Source organism: Geotrypetes seraphini, chromosome 1 (assembly GCF_902459505.1).
Source record: "Geotrypetes seraphini chromosome 1, aGeoSer1.1, whole genome shotgun sequence".
Classification (NCBI taxonomy): Eukaryota; Metazoa; Chordata; class Amphibia; order Gymnophiona; family Dermophiidae; genus Geotrypetes; species Geotrypetes seraphini.
Window position 1 is genome coordinate 105,701,958 of NC_047084.1, and position 19,636 is coordinate 105,721,593.

A 19,636-nucleotide genomic window follows, 5' to 3' on the forward strand; every position below is an offset into this window, starting at 1 on the left:
TCCAGTTTGCGAGGAGCTCCTGGAATGGTCAAAGGTGTCTCTAGATTTTTATAGAAAGTCTCTCGCAAAATATCATGGAGAGGCAATTTTAAGAATTCCCTTGGAGGCTGGTCAAAGTCCAGTGCATCGAGAAATGCCTTGGATTTTTTGGATTCAGCCTCCAAGGGAATAGAGAGAGAGTCGCACATCTCTTTGAGAAAAGAGTGAAAGAAGTTGCATCAGGTTTGGAGGATGGATCTAAACCAGAAGGATCCTCGTCCCCTGACGAACACTCTCCCTCAGAGAGGAAAGGCTCCTCTGAATCACCCCACAGATCAGGGTCCCTCACTTGAAAGCTATGGTCCCGTGACTCCGGTGTGGAGGGTTCTAGGTGTCGAGTTTTGTGAGTCGACTTACCAGACCTCTGAGAAACGGTACCGGGAGATGTCATCGGGCGTGCCGGTGCCGAAGTTTGCACCGCCTGGTGTAAAGACCTCGGTTCCGGAGCTAAAACTGGCATGGATACCGAGGAAGCTGTTTGTACCGGTACCGACAAAGTGGATGCCGATAAAAGAGGCTGTTCCACTGCCGGTACTGGTAGCTCAGACCGGACCGGGACTGGAAGGCTCGGTGTCAGAAGAGCAGGCAGGAGCTGCTGCAATTGCTCTTTGAGCTGTACTTGCAGGACGGCGGCAATTTGCTAGTCCAGCGAAGGCACCGGTACCGCTTTTTTCTTCTGCGGTACCTTTGGTGCCGCTCTACACTCCGAAGAGGAACCCGAGGTCGAAGGGCTAACCTCAATCGGAGCGGAGCGCTTCCGCGGGCGCCTCGAGGTCGGCAGGATTGGGCTCGCTGCCACTGAGACCGGAGGACGCTCCAGCGGGGAAGGCTTCTTAGCCGGCTTACCTGAGGGATGCGACGCCAGCACGGTGTCGCGCGGCGTCGATGAGGTAGGTGCCGACTGTGTCGGGGCCGAAGTCGGGACCGGTGCCGCCGAATCCGACATCTCAGTACCAAATAAAAGTTGCTGTTGGATCTGGCGGTTTTTTAACGTTCTCTTTTTTAGAGTGGCACAGCGGGTGCAGGTGGACGCCCGATGGTCAGGACCCAGGCACTGTAAGCACCAGTTGTGCGGGTCAGTGAGGGAAATGGGCCTTGCGCACCGCTGGCACTTCTTAAAACCAGGTTGGGGGGGGCATGAACGTGAAAACGGCTTCTGCCAAATCGAAGGCCGAGGCCTCGATGGTGGCAGCAGGCCCCGCCGGGGCAAACCCGAAAAAGAGAGGAAAAAAAAAGAAAAGAAAAAAGGGGAATACAAATTCCGAAAAGGTTTACGCGAGCGGGAAGGCGAATGAGAAAAAAGTTTTCAACAGCCGTTGAAAGTGCGTCTTCTTAGCTAAGAAACTGGGGACCGCGCGCCTCCGTCGGGCGGGAAGGCACGCGCGTGCGCGGTGCGGCCTTCTAGAACTTTCCAAGTTCTTAGAGTGCAATCACTCTAAAATTGTCCGTACCGGGGCTCCGTCGGTGCCGTCACCCATCAGTCAAGAATATGCTGCCTGCTTGTCCTGGGATAATAAAGGAATATTTCTGATGTACAGGATTGTTCAACTATGAAAACGTTTAGAGCCATAGTGGATTCTTCGTGGTCAACTGAAATCTGGAAATTCTGGCAGGCAAAGAAATGGAATATACTGTTTGAAACCAGCCAAATTTTGTACAAGCTGTTTGAGAGAAAATGACAGAGAAGTTGAAATGGAGAACCCTGTTAGCTAACATATAGGTCTGGCAAAGACAGCATCCAAACTTAACCATAGTCTGGCCATCAAGTCCTGGTGGTGTAGTGACAGATTCTGGAGCTGGAGGCTTCCAACTGGATTTAATCAGCAAAGACTAATACAAAGGGAATTGGGACTTGAATTCCACCTTTCCAGGACAAGATTGTATTTTGCTGAGGTAAGACCGGTACCGAGGTAGACAATGGAAGTACAGGTACCGATTGTTGAAAATACAGGAGCAGCAATAGTACTAGGGTAAACATAGCGTTGGTATTGAGGCTCAATGCTGGTAAACAATACAGAAATTCACACTATTCAGAAAAAACCCAATATAGGGAACTCTCAACTAATATCCCTACAAAAACGCCTAGATGCCCCAAAATGGAAAATAAAGAAATTTACTTGAAACTGTAAAGGATTGAAAAGAAAAACAACAAGAAAGAAAGAATGAAATTAAGGAAAAATACAAAGCAGGAAGGCAAACTCAACGAGACAAAATTTAGATACATGTTCTTCACTCTGTGGAAAACGAAAAACTGATGACCTCATGAGTGGCGTCAAGTAGGAAGGCACTCGCGCATGCGCAGTACGGGCAGTCTTAAAGCTTCTAAAGCTTAAAGTGACAGTACACTTTTACTTTGTCCATACTAGGCTCTGAGGATGACATCACTCACATATGAGAATATGCTGCCTGCTTGTCCTGGGATAAACAGCCTATTAGTGTGGTTCACTAAGTGATCAGTGACTTAACTTTCATGCCTTATTAAAAAGAGTACACAAAAGGTACAATGAAGGTTTTCAATAGTTTTAAAAAGTGAAAACACAAGGTATGCAACATTAAAAATATTTTCCAAACATGACTGAACAAATTCATTTTCAAAATGGCTTTTCTGGTACTTGGATTTTTTTCCTTTTTGCCATTTTGGAATTATAGCATGTTAACAACCAAAGCACCATTTTAAATGTCATGCCTTTGTCTTCACTCTTAAATTGTCTTGCCCCACAGTAGAATTTTTGCATTTCCTTTTTGTAAGTGTTACAGCTAAAATCCATCAGTGTTTAGCCAAACCAAATCTCATCTTCACTACCTTTCCCAGGTCCAGTACCAGCAGATTTGTTTTGTGCTTGAGATGACCCATTGTAGCCTCCTTTGCTGTAATCTCCAGCTGCAGTTCCCTGTGTTAAGTCGTCGTAACCTGCTGGCACATCAAGAAACATAGAAAAAACCCCACCAAATTTAGCACAGCTCAACAGAAAAGGCAGATTAAATCAAGGAAAAGCGTATATAGCAAGTACTATACCAATAATCTTACCTGCTCCATAACCATGTTGGCCATAACTACTCGCCTGTTGAAAGGGAGTGGAAGCTGTGTTCAAGGTCACCCCATGCTGTTTGGCTGATGCTGGAGGTACCTGAGGATCAATGTTGAAAAGATGAGTATCAACAATGAGAAGCTTTCAACAAGCATACTTGGCTATATTTTTTTTAAATAGATGTTCAAATACACTCACTGATTTGTTAAAAATACCAGTAAAGAAAGACCTTATTTACTTTCTACTGTAGTTGTGAAATTTACTGAAGACAATGAATGCTTACTGTCTGATGTTTGTTTACCATAAAATATAACAGGTCAGCCAAGACAGCCTGATATATTTCATGGTTGGCTGAATGTTCTAAATATTTTTCAAGTGAGATAGACAGATCATGTAAAATGACTTCCGATATTACCTAGTTATGAGAATATTGCAGTCTGAGTTGTTTTTTTTAAACTAAGAACATTAATAAAAGAATTAAAAACAAAACAAAACCTATAGTGCCACATGAGAATAATCATACATAGAAAATGAAGGTAGATGAAGACTATAGGGTCATTCCATGTCAAGTGGTCTAAGCCCCCCACCTGACCATCTCAGAAGTTGATGAAATTTGCAGTGGAAATAGGACATGCAATGTCTTCCAAAGTTAGGGACCACGTTATTGGGGCCACTTTTTTCATTCTATGGAAGATAGAGCCAAAATGTCAACTTTGGGTTTAGGTTGTTCAATCAAGCTAAGAGTCATATTTGAAGTACAACTGTTTATGTTGAATCCAAATATACCACTCGGATCACTGGTGATGTTTTGGTGTATCACTGGGGGATCACAAAGTTGATGACAAAGCTTGTCGTGGAAATCACAGCCAAATATTTGACACTATATAGCTCCTGAACAGAAAGCGCAATAGGGCTCAGATTTTAGGAACTGGAAGAGATTACAGCCAGATATTGCCCCAGTAAACTTTTAGGCACACTGCACTTTTCTTTTCTGAGATAAATCTTTATTAAGATCAATGAAACATTTTTATGCAAATTTTTATATTTAGGGCTCCTAAGGTGCGCTAGCGTTTTTAGCGTGTGCACTAGCTGAAAAATTACCGCCTGCTTAATAGGAGGCGGTAGCGGCTAGTGCAATTTAGCATGCGCTATTCTGCGCTTTGAGGCCCTAACGCATCTTTGTAAAAGGAGCCCATAACTGCAATCCACTAAGAGTTCAGTAATATCACAACTGTACATCTTCCAATGTCCCTCTTTCTTGAACCATCTGAAAAAGCAATTCTTTGGCTAAAAAACTCACCAAAGTATTCTGTGCGGGAATGAAAAAATATCAAAAGACCACAGAAAATTTATTGAATAAACACAACTTCTTCCGTGTACTGAATGAATCCAAACAAACTCTACTTGATAGAGGCTCAGAATTGTGTAATTACCCTATAGGGGAACCTACCATAAGAACATAAGAACATAAGCAATGCCTCTGCTGGGTCAGACCTGAGGTCCATCATGCCCAGCAGTCCGCTCACGCGGCGGCCCAACAGGTCCAGGACCTGTGCAGTAATCCTCTATTTATATCCCTCTATCCCCTTTTCCAGCAGGAAATTGTCCAATCCTTTCTTAAACCCCTGTACTGTACTCTGCCCTATTACTCCCTCTGGAAGCGCATTCCAGGTGTCCACCACTCGTTGGGTAAAGAAGAACTTCCTAGCATTCGTTTTAAATCTGTCCCCTTTCAACTTTTCCAAGTGTCCTCTTGTTCTTTTATTTTTCGAAAGTTTGAAGAATCTGTCCTTCTCTACTCTCTCTATGCCCTTCATGATCTTATAAGTCTCTATCATATCCCCTCTAAGTCTCCTCTTCTCCAGGGAAAAGAGACCCAGTTTCTCCAATCTCTCAGCGTATGAGAGGTTTTCCATCCCTTTTATCAAGTGTGTCGCTCTCCTCTGAACCCTCTCGAGTAACGCCATATCCTTCCTAAGGTACGGAGACCAATATTGGACACAGTATTCCAGATGCGGGCGCACCATCGCCCGATACAATGGCAGGATAACTTCTTTTGTCCTCGTTGTAATACCCTTCTTGATTATGCCTAGCATTCTATTTGCTTTCTTAGCGGCTGTTGCGCACTGTGCCGTCGGCTTCATTGTCATGTCCACCATTACCCCCAAGTCCCTTTCTTGGTTGCTCTCATTCAATAATATCCCTCCCATCGTATAGTTGTACCTCGGGTTTCTGTTTCCAACATGCAATACTTTACATTTCTCAACGTTGAACTTCATCTGCCATCTCGCCGCCCATTCCCCCAATTTGTTCAAGTCCCTTTGCAATTCTTCGCATTCCTCTTTAGTCCCAGCTCCACTAAATAGTTTTGTATCGTCCGCAAATTTTATTATCTCACACTTCGTGCCTGTTTCTAGATCATTTATGAATATATTAAATAGCAGCGGCCCGAGCACTGAGCCCTGCGGAACACCACTCGTGACCCCCATCCAGTCCGAGTAGTGGCCCTTCACCCCTATCCTCTGTTTCCTACCCGCCAACCAGTTTCTGATCCATCTATGTACGTCTCCGTCCACTCCATGGTTCTTCAGTTTCCGGAGTAGATGTTCGTGAGGCACCTTGTCAAAGGCTTTTTGGAAATCAAGGTATATGATGTCTATGGGGTCTCCTCTGTCCATCCGTTTGTTAATTCCTTCGAAGAAGTGCAATAAGTTCGTTAGGCACGATCTCCCCCTGCAGAAACCATGTTGGGTTGATTTCAAAAGTTCGTTTCTTTCCAGATGTTCATCGATGTGTTCTTTAATCAGTGCTTCCGTCAGTTTCCCCGGAACCGAGGTCAAACTCACTGGTCTGTAGTTTCCCGGGTCACCTCTTGATCCCTTTTTAAAGATGGGCGTGACATTGGCTATCTTCCAATCCTCCGGGATCATGCCCGTTTTCAAGGATAGGTTGCAAATTTGCTGCAGTAGTTCCGCTATCTCCTCCTTTAATTCCTTCAGAACCCTGGGATGGATTCTGTCCGGACCCGGGGATTTGTCAGTTTTAAGTTTTTCTATCTGCCTGTGTACATCATCAAGGCTCACTTCCATGGATGTTAATTTTTCTGCTTGATTTCCATTGAAGATTTGTTCAGGTTCCGGTATGTTGGTTGTGTCTTCGTTTGTAAATACAGACGAGAAGAACATGTTGAGTCTTTCTGCGACTTCTAATCACTGAACATGTGTTGTTATAAAAAAAAATAAATAAATGTGAATTTTAAATCCAATGAATTTCATTTGCTTCTCAGTTCTTTTAAACCTATAATATGTAGTACACTTATTTTGAGAAGATTTCAGGGTCCCGGATCCCAATGCGTACTACATTTTGTTTCCTTTGTCAGGAGACCTGATACTTGGCTTGGCAAAATCCAGGACGGATTTGCAGTTTTTTGACACTTAAAATATTTAGTGATTTTCTCGAATTCCAGTATGGCCATTCTCAAACCTAGATTCCTGAATAGGTCTTAATTTCTCAACGTCTTCCTTTGAGATGAATAAGAATTTGACCCCAGTGGATCTAAGAAAGATACGAGGATTATTTTGTCTTCCCAGATGTCGATCCTCACTACCAATGCGCTACCGGAGGAAGTGATCAGGCAGAGTACGGTACAGGGATTCAAACAGGGATTGGACGGATTCCTGAGGGATAAAGGGATCGTGGGATACTGAGAGAGGTGCTGGGATGTAATACAAGTATAGAAAGCAAACCAGGTAATAAGTATAGAAACCCAACCAGGTCGTGAATGTGCAAGACCGGAGGGTTAGGACTTCGATGGGAAGATAGGACTTCAATGGGAAACCAAGGTGGCAAGGGGGCCCCTTCTGGTGAGTCAGACAGGTCGTGACCTGTTTGGGCCGCCGCGAGAGCGGACTGCTGGGCAGGATGGACCTATGGTCTGACCCGGCGGAGGCACTGCTTATGTTCTTATGTTCTTACCATGGAAGAAGATGCAAAGAAGGAGCATGTTTACATCCAATAATTTCATCCCTCTAACCAAGAGACTACCTGCTGTATTTTCTATGAAGGTATACTGGAAAGGATTCCTAGCACAGCCATCAGAGGATTAAAATATTAGCCACAAATTCAGTTGCTATATATGCTGTTAACAAGCAAGTGCGCAACTATTTCTTTATCAACTTTCAAGCTTTTTTTTTTTTTTTTAAACCTTAACGGTAGTGAGAAGGCAAGCCAAAATAATTGTCTAGTAATTGTCTTGACTGATTTCTCAGCTTGTTTTACTACCAGCAGGATGACAGTGGGTTACTGCTGTGCCAATTTTTTTTTTTTTTTTTTTTTTGCAGTAAAAAAACCAAAACTGGCATCCTGAGGTTGTGGGTACACAGGCATCTGCTTCTCCATTGCCCCAAGTATATTAGATAGACTTTACAGGGACAAACAGGGAATAATGCTAGAGTACCAGAATAAATTTATGTAAACCGTTCTGAGCTCCCCTGGAAGAACGGTATAGAAAATTGAATAAATAAAAATATTTTCTTCATAAAAGCTAAACAAATCATTTGAAGACAAGATCTGATTTTCCAGAAGCAGCTGCAAGCTGTCATTAACAGCAAGTCATTTTAGAATTCCCCTAATACCATTACAGGACGATTTTCCATCTAGTATCAAAAAAATTCAATTCAGCAGAAATTGCAAAGTCTTTGTAATGGCAGCAAAAATTAACAAAACTTTTTGAAATTTTTGTATTGTGCTGCAGATCCATTGCTATTTTTATTCCAGGAATAAGTTGGTTCATAAAAGCAATTAAAGCTTTCATAAAGGCATGAACTGCAACAGTATCATGTTGTAAGTAGTCACTAATTATGCAGAGACCCAAATTCTAAAGTTCTGAGTAGTGCTGCCTGATTCAGGAAAAAATTTTTTTGAATCAATTCAGCCTCTTGAATCGATTTTTCGATTCGATTTGATTTTCCTGCCCAATTGGGTGTTTTGGGTTTTTTTTCCAAACATCCTGGAGGGTTTATTTTATAGCCTGTTCACCCACTGCACCCCCTTTGCCCTCTCCCACCCACTGGCAATGTGGTGTAAACAAAATAAACAGACAAGACTTTTCCTCCCTCTGTTAAATCCTAGCTCACGTTCACGGTCTAACACCACCTCTGGCAGGATACAAATTTCAAATCTGACACATTGTAATCACAAAACAGAAATAATTTTTTTTTCTACCTTTTGTTGTCTGGACATTATTCAAATCATTTTGGTCCCAGGCTATGCGACAAATGTCTTCCGATAACTCGCTTGACAGGGTCTCTTGCCCATTTGTTGTTTCTTCTTTCTCCATGCTAACCATCCGTCTTCCATCTCTGTCCTCCCCTTCTGTTTCCCTTCCCTCCCCTGGAGGTCTGGCACAGAGGACAACCGCAGCAGCCACAGAGGACAGCCACAGCAGATGCAGAGGACAGCCACAGCAGACCGGCATGTGGGCAGCAGACAGAAGCAGGAAGTTGAGCTACCCAGTTTTCTGCACCGTCTTCCATATATATGACTACCTCTCCTCTGGGAGGCAGTCTTATGTATGCACTCAATGCAGGGAACTGGAGAGCCTTAAGAAACAAGTCAGACTCCTGGAGGGCAGAATACTGGAACTGGCAGCACTTCAAGCAGTGGAGGAGGAGGACAGGAATGCAGAGAACGTCGAGACAGAGGAAACCATTGAGGAAGAAGTTCGGGAGTTAAAGAAGTTCATCGAAGAGGCATACAGGGAGGCCGTGGAAAATCACCAGCAACAGTGGAACTGCCGAGATATAACCTACAGAGAGTGAGGACCATCTGAGGACAACCACAAGGAAGAAAAGGGTGACACAGCAGTGAGATCTGGAAACAGCGGAGGGAACCCACAAGAAGACGAGTCCGGTGCAAGCCAGCGCCAAGATGAGGGAAGATGGAAGTGCACAGAGGACACAGACCTAAGGCTGGCGAGATGGACATACACCAGAGACACGGACCTGCAGCTAGAGAAGCAAGAGAAGATAGAGAGGACAGCAATCGTCATGGGGGACTCCATCATCAGACAAGTCGACAGCCATATAGTGGAAAGAAGACAGGATCGGCTGGTGACCTGCCTACCGGAAGCCAAGGTAATAGACATAGTGAGCTGCATCGACAGGATCATCGACAGCATGGAAGAAGAAGATATGGCGGTGGTGATCCATGTGGGGACAAACAACGTGAGCAACAGGAACTATAACAAGGAAGTACTGAAGGATCAGTTCCGGATGCTAGGAAGGAAACTGAAGACCAGAACGCAGAGGGTAGCGCTCTCAGAGATCCTGCTGATACCCAGGGCTGATGAGAAGAGGCAGACGGAGCTGCATGCAGTCAACGCGTAGATGCGGCGCTGTTGTGAGGAAGAAGGATTCCACTTTGTGTGCAACTGGACGATGTTCTGGGGGAAGAGCAAGCTATTCAGGAAGGCTACTTGCAGGCAACATCAAGAGAGAAATTGAGAAGTTTTTAAACTAAGAAGGGGAAAGCCGACAGTTGACCGAGTGTTGATGGTTCAGGAACCGGTATACCCAGAGGATACCGTGCAGAAAGACAGCGGGGAAGACTCACCGGATCATAGGCAAGACAGAAATCCTGACGGATCGAAAGGGACACAAGAGGGAAGGAAATGCAAGAAAGTAACAGGCCGCAAACTCAAGTGTATGTACACAAACGCAAGGAGCCTAAAGAATAAGATGGGTGAATTAGAAGCTATGGTACAAAAAGATAACCTTGACATTATCGGCATCACGGAAACATGGTGGAATGAGGAAAACGTCTGGGACACTGCGCTACAGGAATACAAGCTATACCACAGAGACAGAGTGGCTCAAAAAGGTGGGGGCGTTGCCCTATACGTCAAAGAGGGAATTGAGTCTACCAGAGAGAACATGAAGAATAAGTTAGAGTCTCTAAGGGTCAAAATTCCGGGAACAAATGGAATTGAAACGAAGATCGGCATCTACTACCGACTCCCAGGGCAGTCCGAAGAAATTGATGGAGAAACGACAGATGAGATTAAACACAACTGCAAGGGAGGCAACGCAGTTATCATGGGTGACTTCAATTATCTGGGGATAGACTGGAACCTAGGCACCTCTGGCTGCGGTACGGAGACCAAGTTCCTGGAAGCTGTAGGTGATTGCTTCCTGGAACAACTTGTCAAGGAAAATATGAGAGGAAACGCAATTCTGGACTTAATTCTAAATGGACTACGAGGACTGGCGCAAGGTGTAGAAGTAGAGGAGACGCTGGGAATCAGTGATCACAATATGATCCGCTTCGACCTGGACACAGGGGCAAAACATTAATCCAGAACGACAGGCACGGTGCTGAACTTCCAAAAAGGGAATTACGAAGGGATGAGACTCATGGTGGGGAAAAAGATTACGAAGAGGATAAGCACTTTAAAAATGCTAGAGCAAGCTTGGTCCCTTTTTAAGACACGGTTACCAGGACACAAAATATATATATGCTGCGTATCAACAAGGGATCCAAGAGGAAAAAGAACAAGGAACCGGTGTGGCTCACTGTAGCAGTGAAGAAAGCAATCAGAGACAAGAAGACTTCGTTTAAAGAATGGAAAAGGTAAAAAACGAACAAAAACTGGAAAAAGCACAAACAGCATCAAAGCAGCTGCCATAAGACGGTAAGAGGGGCCAAAAGAGACTACAAGGAAAACGTAGCCATGGAGGCAAAAAACTTCAAGCTGTTCTTTTGATATATTAAGGGGAAACGACCTGCGAAGGAAGCGGTGGGGTCATTGGATGACCATGGAATAAAGGGAGTGCTAAAGGAGGACAAAGCCATCACTGACAAACTGAACACATTTTTTGTGTCTGTGTTTAACGAAGAGGATATGACAACATACCGGAAGCCAACAGGCTATATGTGGGAAACGAAGACGGGAAACTGACAGGGTGGATGGTCAGTCTAGAAGAGGTATGCAGGCAGATTGATAGGCTTAAAAATGATAAATCCCCAGGACCGGATGGCATTCATCCGAGGGTAATCAAGGAACTGCTTCAACTAATAGCCAATTTGTCAATCAAATCAGGAAGGATTCCGGTAGACTGGAAGGTGGCAAATGTTACACCGATCTTCTAGAAAGGTTCGAGGGGTGATCCGGGAAACTACAGACTGGTACTGGGGAAGATGGTAGAGGCGCTGATAAAGAACCGCATCATTGAGCACCTTGGTGGACACAATGTGATGAGGCCAGCCAGCACGACTTCAGCAAAGGAAGATCTTGCTTGACTAACTTGCTGCACTTCTTTGAGGGCGTAAACAGGCAGACAGACAAAGGCAACCCGGTCTACATTGTATATCTGGATTTTCAGAAGGCGTTCGACAAGGTTCTGCATAAACGACTACTTCGAAAATTTGCGAGCCATGGAATTGAGGGTGAAATACTCACATGGATTAAAAACTGGCTGGCGGATAGGAAATAGAGAGTGGGAATAAATGGACAATACTCGGACTGGTAAAGCGTCACCAGTGGAATGCCGCAGGGGTTGGTGCTTGGGCCCGTGCTCTTCAACATATTTATAAATGATCTGGAAATTGACACAACAGGACCTGCCTCAGGGACTTCGAGGTAAAATTTGCCGATGACGCTAAATATGCAACGTAGTGGGCGGAGTTACCGGGCCCGACACTATGACTCAGGACCTACTTTTACTGGAGCAATGGTCTACTACTTGGCAACTGAGTTTTAATGCCAAAAAGTGTAAGGTTATGTACCTTGGTAGCGGAAACCATGCAGAACTTACACTCTGAATGGCGAGACCTTAACAAGAACTGTTGCAGAACGGGACCTGGGAGTAATCATTAGTGAAGATATGAAGACTGTCAATCACAAAGAGAAAGCTTCATCCAAGGCTAGACAATTGCTGGGTTGCATCCGAAGAAGTTTTGTCAGCCGAAATCCTAAAGTGGTAATGCCGCTGTACAGGTTCATGGTGAGACCTCATCTGGAGTATTGTGTTCAATTTTGGAGGCCACATTATCAAAAGGATGTGCTGAGAATAGAATCGGTTCAGCGAATGGCCACTAGGATGGTCTCAGGTCTCAAGGATCTCCCATATGAAGAACATCTAGGTAAGTTGCAGCTATACTCTCTCGAGGAACGCAGAGAGAAGGGAGACATGATAGAGATGTTCAAATATGTTACTGGCTGTATTGAGGTGGAAGACGACATCTTTTTCCTTACAGGACCTATGGCGACAAGAGGGCATCCATTAAAAATCAAGGGTGGGAGATTTCATGGTGACATTAGGAAGTATTTCTTCACCGAAAGGGTGGTTGATTGTTGGAATGATCTTCCACTTCAGGTAGTTGAGGCCAGCAATGTGCTCGATTTTAAGAAAAAATGGGATAAACATGTGGGTTCACTTAGAGGAAGTGCTTAGGGGAAGGGTTCATCGAGTGGGCAGACTTGTTGGGCCGATGGCCCTTTTCTGCCGTCATACTCTATGTTTCTATGATACTAAGTTATTCAGAGTAGTGAAGACGCAGGATTGCGAAGATCTGCAACGTGACATAAACATGCTCGAGAAATGGGACGCAACATGGCAAATGAGGTTCAACATGGATAAGTGTAAGGTGATGCATGTCGGTAGCAAAAATCTTATACACGAATAAAGGATGTCCGTGGCAGTAAATGGAGAGACCTCCCCCAGGAAAGAGACTTGGGAGTACTGGTCGACAAGTCAATGAAGCTGTCCGCGCAATGTGTGGCGGTGGCAAAAAGGGCAAACAGAATGCTAGGAATGATTAAGAAGGGGATCATGAACAGATTGGAAAATGTTATCATGCTGTTGTACCGGGCCATGGTACGCCCTCACCTGGAATACTGCGTCCAGCACTGGTCACCGTACATGAAGGACACTGTACTACTTGAAAGGGTCCAGAGAAGAGCGACTAAAATGGTTAAGAGGCTGGAGGAGTTGCCGTACAGCGAGAGATTAGAGAAGCTGGGCCTCTTCTCCCTTAAAAAGAAGAGACTAAGAGGGTACATGATCAAAACATTCAAGATACTGAAAGGAATAGAATTAGTAGATAAAGACAGGTTGTTTATCCTGTCCAAGGTAGGGAGAACGAGAGGGCACTCTTTAAAGTTAAAAGGGGATAGATTCCATACAAAACTTAAGGAAGTTCTTCTTCGCCCATAGAGTGGTGGAAAAATGGAACACTCTCCCGGAGGTTGTTATAGAAGAAAACACACTCTAGGGATTCAAGACAAAGTTAGACAAGTTCCTGCTGAACTGGAACGTACGCAGGTAGGGCTGGTCTTATTGAAAAGCCGCAGTTGCACTGAGATAGACTCTAATGGATGTTGATTTGAGGCCAGATTGAAATAAGTGAAACAGGTAATCCAGAACTGAAGACAAGGAGATAGACTGAGGCTCCTTGTGATGAAGGGCGCACCATGCAGAAAACCTAGTCCATTTCTGGTTGTAGCATTGCCTAGTAGTAAGCTTCCTGAAAGCCTCTAAAATGTCCTTGACAGATTGAGATAACTGTAGATTGGCAGTTACGTTGAAAGGTACCAAGCTGTCAGGTGCAGAGACTGCAGGTTGGAATGAAGTAGAGAACCCTGACTCTGTGTAAGCAGAGACGGAAAAACTGGTAGAAGTAGTGGCTCCCTGCTGCTGAGTTGAAGTCGAAGGGAGAACCAAGGTTGTCTGGACCACCGAGGAGCTATCAGAATCATGGTGGCATGTTCGTATTTGAATTTGACGAGTGTCTTGAGAATTAGAGGGAATGGAGGAAATACATACAGGAATCTGTTCGTCCATACTAGGAGAAAAGCATCTGCCTCCAGGCGGTGAGAAGAGTAGATCCTGGAGCAAAACTGAGGCAGCTTGGTGTTGTGAAGAGATGCAAAGAGATCTATCTGAGGGGTTCCCTGCTGAGAAAAAATGTGATGGAAAGGGATGAATTGAGCATGAGGTTGTAGAAGGCGACTCAATCTGTTCGCCAGAAAATTTTTCTCTCCCTGAATTAAGATGGCTTTCAGAAAGATGTTGTGAAGAATTGCCCAATTCCAAACCTTCTGAGCTTCCTTGCAAAGAGGGAGTGATTCTGTTCCTCTCTGCTTGTTGGCTACTTGATTGTCTGTATGAATGAGGACTACATGATCATGAAGATGATGTTGAAAAGCTTTGAGAGCATTGAAAATTGCTCTGAGTTCCAACAGATTTTTGTGACACCGACGATCTGTGCTGGACCAATGCCCTTGAGTACGGAGACCATCGAGATGAGCTCCCCCCCAAGCATAGGTCAAGGAATCTGTCATGACGACCTTCTGATGTGGGGGCATTTGAAACAGTAAACCTCTGGAGAGATTGGAAAAAATCCACCAGTGGAGAGACTGTCTCAGTGAAGGAGTGACTGTAATGTGCTGAGAGTGGGTCGGAAGCCTGTGCCCTCTGAAATGTCAGGGTCCACTGAGGAATTCTGAGATGAAGTCTGGCAAAAAAAGTCACATGAACTGTAGAGGCCATGTGACCTAGGAGAAACATCATGTGTCTCACTGAAAGTGAAGTGAGGGATGACACCTTGAGACAAAGCTGTATGAGAGTATCCTGACGTTGTTGAGGAAGGGATGCTCTGGGTTGCACAGCATCCAGTACAGCTCCAACGAACTGTAGAGTTTGAGAGGGTTGTAGCTGGGATTTTGGAAAGTTTATTTCAAACCCCAAATGTTGGAGGAACCAAATAGTCCGTTGGGTCACTACAATAACCCCCTGAGATGTTGAATCTTTGATGTGCCAGTCGTCCAAGTACAGGAAAACCTGGAGACCATGGCTGCACAGAGCTGCTACCACCACCACTAGGCACTTGGTGAAAACTCTTTGAGATGATGCCATAAACCTAATAAAATTGCCAGTCACTTGTAATTTGGGGAGGTTCTTGGTTGGTATTCTGTCAGTTAGCAGAATGCCAAGAACTCCCAAGGCCTTAATGTTTAAACCACACATTGTGTCTGGTAGGTTTTTTTCCCTTGGTCTCCTCCAGAGATGGAAGAAAGGGCTGAGGGATATGAAACCTGTTCTTGTAGTTATTCAAAGCAGAGGATCTATCTCTGGCGGACACCAACAAATTTATATTCAGACCATGGTCTGTAGTTTGTGGTTGTTTAAAGAAGCATGTTGTGGGAGGAAGTGACATCATCGCTGTGGCCAGATGCTCGGGTCTGAAGTTCCGTCAGGGCTGATGCTATAATTGACTACATTACCCTCCATATGTGGTATTGCAACCCCAATTCAGCGCTCACCCTCCTGTGAACAGCGCCACCACTCGGCGCAAATTGGAGGCATATAAATTCACTGGGAGCAAGCTTAGTGTGTCTCCCAATCCTATGGCCAGCCCTTTGGGTAGCAGCAAGATGGCGGCAGCTGGTGGTGGAGTTGCTGCTGCAAGCGGAGGCAATGTAGACAAAGGGCCGGAGGATGGGATGTCAACTGTGGCGGCACCGGAGAGCTTATAAGAGTTCAAGAAAGACATAAAATCGGAACTGCTCTCCTTCCAAACAGATATTATCCAGGCAATGTATGATTTGCACCAGGAAATGGTTGATCTGAGCACGAGGCAGGAAGAGATAGTGGGCCAGTTAGATTTGATAGCAGAGGATCTAATAGATGCGCAGCAACAGTTAGTTGGCTTAAGCAAGACGGATGAGATCTTCTTGGATAAGATAGAGGACCTTGAGAACAGGTCCCATAATGCAACTTGGGGCTGTAGAGCCTCCCAAAGGATGAGGCACACCGTGATGTGCAGAAGGTGACTTTGGACATTTGCTTGGATCTCTTGAAATTGGCATGGGGAGAGGGCAATGAGCCCTCAGAGATAGGGCTGGAGCGGGCGAACCGAGCGTTAGGACGCCTGCTCAACAATAAGCCTAGAGATATTGTGCTGTGCCTTCAAAACTTTAAACTGAAGGAAGAAATTTTTCATGCGGACCAGTTTAGGAAACGCACACAGTTTAGGAAACAAGATCCTGGAATTGGAAACAGAAATAAGGAATGCCGACCTGGATGTGGTGGCGATATCCGAAACCTGGCTCACAGACTCCCACGGGTGGGACATGGTCATACCGGGTTACAACTTGCTTCGCCGGGACAGAGAGGGTAGGAAGGGAGGGGGTGTAGCATTATATACTAAAGATGACATTAAGGTCACGAGAATCTCAGATGTCCAGTATACTGGGGAATCCCTTTGGGTTAATTTGGCCAGAGGGAAGGACAAATGCTTGTATCTTGGCGTAATTTACAGACCCCCAAGACAACAGGATGACCTGGATATGGAAATAATCGAAGATATAGAAAATATCACTTTGCGTGGGGACACAGTATTGCTAGGTGACTTCAACATGCCTGATGTGGATTGGGTTACACTTACCTCTGCTTCCGGCAGCAGCAGGAGGCTATTAAACTCTATGAAAGGAGCAAGCCTCAGGCAACTGGTGTTGGAACCGACAAGGGATCAGGCAATACTGGACCTGATACTTACCAATGGAGAAAGTGTCACAGAGGTCTCGGTGGGCGACACATTGGCTTCCAGTGACCACAACATGGTATGGTTCAATATCAGGAAAGGTTTCACTAAATCTACTACACTAACCAAAGTCCTCAAATTCAAGGACACAAATTTCAAAGAAATGGGAGACTTCGTTCACCAGGCGCTACAAAGCCAAGAAGAAACCGATAACGTGGAAGACATGTGGTCGACTTTGAAAGCAACCATACAAGAAGCAACAAACCGCTATGTAAAATCAGTAAGTAAACGGCGAAGGAACAATAAGCCACAATGGTTTACTGCGGAGATCTCAGACCTGATCAAGGAGAAGAAAAAAGCATTCATCTCTTACAAACAATCAGGGAAGCAGGACTCTAGAGCAGACTACCTGGCCAAATCAAAAGCCGTCAAAACAGCAGTCAGGGAGGCTAAATTCCTCATGGAGGAGTCTCTAGCAAAGAACATCCAGAAGGGAGATAAATCCTTCTTCAGGTATATCAGTGATAGAAGAAAAAACTCAGGCGGGATTGTACGTCTTAGGAAACCAGACGGAGACTATGTGGAAAAGGATTCGGAAAAAGCCCAACTATTAAATGAATACTTCTGCTCAGTCTTCACCCGAGAAGCGCCAGGGCTCGGCCCTCAGCTACAGACAAGGGTTGGCTCAGTTGACCCATTTAGTAACTTTGAGTTTACGCCCAGCAGTGTCTACGGTGAGCTGTCAAGGCTCAAGGTTAGCAAGGCAATGGGGCCGGACAACCTGCACCCCAGGGTGCTTAGGGAGCTGAGTGATGTCTTGGCGGAGCCACTGTCCGCGCTCTTCAACCTCTCCCTTAGTACAGGCAGCGTCCCGTTGGACTGGAGGACGGCTAACGTCATTCCACTCCACAAGAAAGGCTCAAAGATGGAGACAGCAAACTACAGACCAGTGAGTCTAACATCGATAGTGAGCAAACTAATGGAAACTCTAATCAAACACCAATTAGATAAGATCCTGGATGAGGAGAATCTACGGGATCCCCGACAACATGGATTTACTAAGGGGAGATCCTGCCAATCCAACCTGATCAGCTTCTTTGACTGGGTAACGGGGAAGCTGGATATTGGGGAGTCCCTGGACATCGTGTACCTGGACTTTAGCAAAGCATTCGATAGCGTACCACACCGCAGGTTACTGAGCAAGATGAGTTCTATAGGATTAGGTGACACATTGACAAAATGGGTTGGGAGCTGGCTTGGAGGTAGGCTCCAAAGGGTGGTGGTGAACGGCACCCCCTCCGAAATGACGGAGGTGATTAGTGGAGTACCACAGGGCTCAGTCTTGGGCCCAATCCTATTCAACATCTTTATAAGAGACTTGGCAGAAGGGCTTCGAGGTAAAATAACATTATTCGCCGATGACGCCAAACTGAGTAATGTAGTGGGCAAATGCACAACAGACGAAGATTCAGTGCCCGACAACATGATGCACGACCTACTCCTACTGGAGCGATGGTCTAGGACATGGCAACTCAACTTCAATGCCAAAAAATGCAAAGTTATGCACCTGGGCAGCCAGAATCCATGCAAGTCTTATACCCTTAATGGCGAGATCCTAGCAAAAACGGTAGCAGAACGAGACTTGGGGGTAATCGTCAGTGAGGACATGAAGTCTGCCAATCAAGTGGAGCAGGCTTCGTCCAAGGCAAGACAAATCATGGGCTGCATACGAAGGGGTTTCGTCAGTCGTAAGGCGGAAGTCATTATGCCATTGTATAGATCCATGGTGAGGCCCCACCTGGAATACTGTGTGCAATTCTGGAGGCCGCATTATTGCAAGAATGTGCTGAGACTGGAGTCGGTGCAAAGAATGGCCACCCAGATGGTCTCGGGACTCAAGGATCTACCATACGAAAAACGGCTTGACAAATTACAGCTATACTCGCTCGAGGAGCGCAGAGAGAGGGGGGACATGATCGAGACGTTCAAGTATCTTACGGGCCGCATCGAGGCGGAGGAAGATATCTTCTTTTTCAAGGGTCCCACGACAACAAGAGGGCATCCGTTGAAAATCAGGGGCGGGAAACTACGAGGTGACACCAGGAAATTCTTTTTCACTGAAAGAGTGGTTGATCGCTGGAATAGTCTTCCACTACAGGTGATTGAGGCCAGCAGTGTGCCTGATTTTAAGGCCAAATGGGATCGGCACATGGGATCTATTCACAGGGCAAAGGTAGGGGAGGGACATTAAGGTGGGCAGACTAGATGGGCCGTGGGCCCTTATCTGCCATCTATTTCTATGTTTCTATGTTTCTATAAGCAGGGCATATATAAGTGGCATGAGATGCGAATGGACGTCTATCAAGATTTGGCAGCTGCAACGTTGCGGAAATGCAGAGACATGCAAGGGGAAACCAAGTGTTTGCAGCAGGAAGGACACCATTACCGGTGGCAACACCCATTTGCACTGGTGCTGACAGTGGGGAGGGGGGGGGGGGACGGGACTAGGTGGGTGGCTACCCCTAAGAAAGCTTGGTCTGTGCTGCGCATAATAAAAGCAGACAACCTGTTGGAGGCTGATTCGCTTCAAGGAGCAGGGTGCACAGAGCAGGCTGGGCCTAAATGGAAGAGGCAGTGGAAGGAGAGACAATAGAGTCCAGACCATGAGCATCGACTGCCATCATGATATAGCTGGAGAAGTTGTTATGGGACTCTATTTTTGATTGCCACTGTTGCTACATGTAGTGGTTATTTTCATGGTCTTTGTGTGAGTGGGAGGTGTGAATCTGTGGTGGGGTGGGGATGAGTAATGAGCATTAAGGGTGGAATTTGAGGGTTTGTTAGTATGGATGTAGGGGGTGGAATGGGTGTAAAGTGGTGTTGGGAGAGGCTGGATGAGGCACTGAGTAGCCCTGAGAGTCTGTGTCAACTGGTGGGGCTTTCTCTGGTGGGGACCCCTGTTCCCCTATGGGGGGTCAAGGTGACATTTGTGGGGGATGGGGTAGAAACATAGAAACATGATGGCA

General features: G+C 45.5%; 1 protein-coding gene across 11 annotated transcripts in view; it reads right to left on the reverse strand.

Annotated features, from left to right (window-relative positions):
- The window catches only part of UBAP2 (ubiquitin associated protein 2), a 553,760-nt gene that overhangs the window by 58,264 nt on the left and 475,860 nt on the right, over nt 1-19,636 (reverse strand). For 7 of the 11 annotated variants that reach the window (XR_004538612.1, XM_033935342.1, XM_033935354.1 and 4 more), the window contains 2 exons: nt 3,068-3,167; nt 2,843-2,953 (listed from right to left, as the gene is read on the reverse strand). Coding sequence is in view for 10 of the 11 variants with exons in the window: in XM_033935342.1 (XP_033791233.1) it covers nt 2,843-2,953; nt 3,068-3,167 (211 nt within the window). In the remaining variant the exon portion in view is untranslated. The remainder of the gene's footprint in view (nt 1-2,842; nt 2,954-3,067; nt 3,168-19,636) is intronic. The other 4 variants (XM_033935369.1, XM_033935362.1, XM_033935339.1 and 1 more) reach the window with 1 other exon arrangement.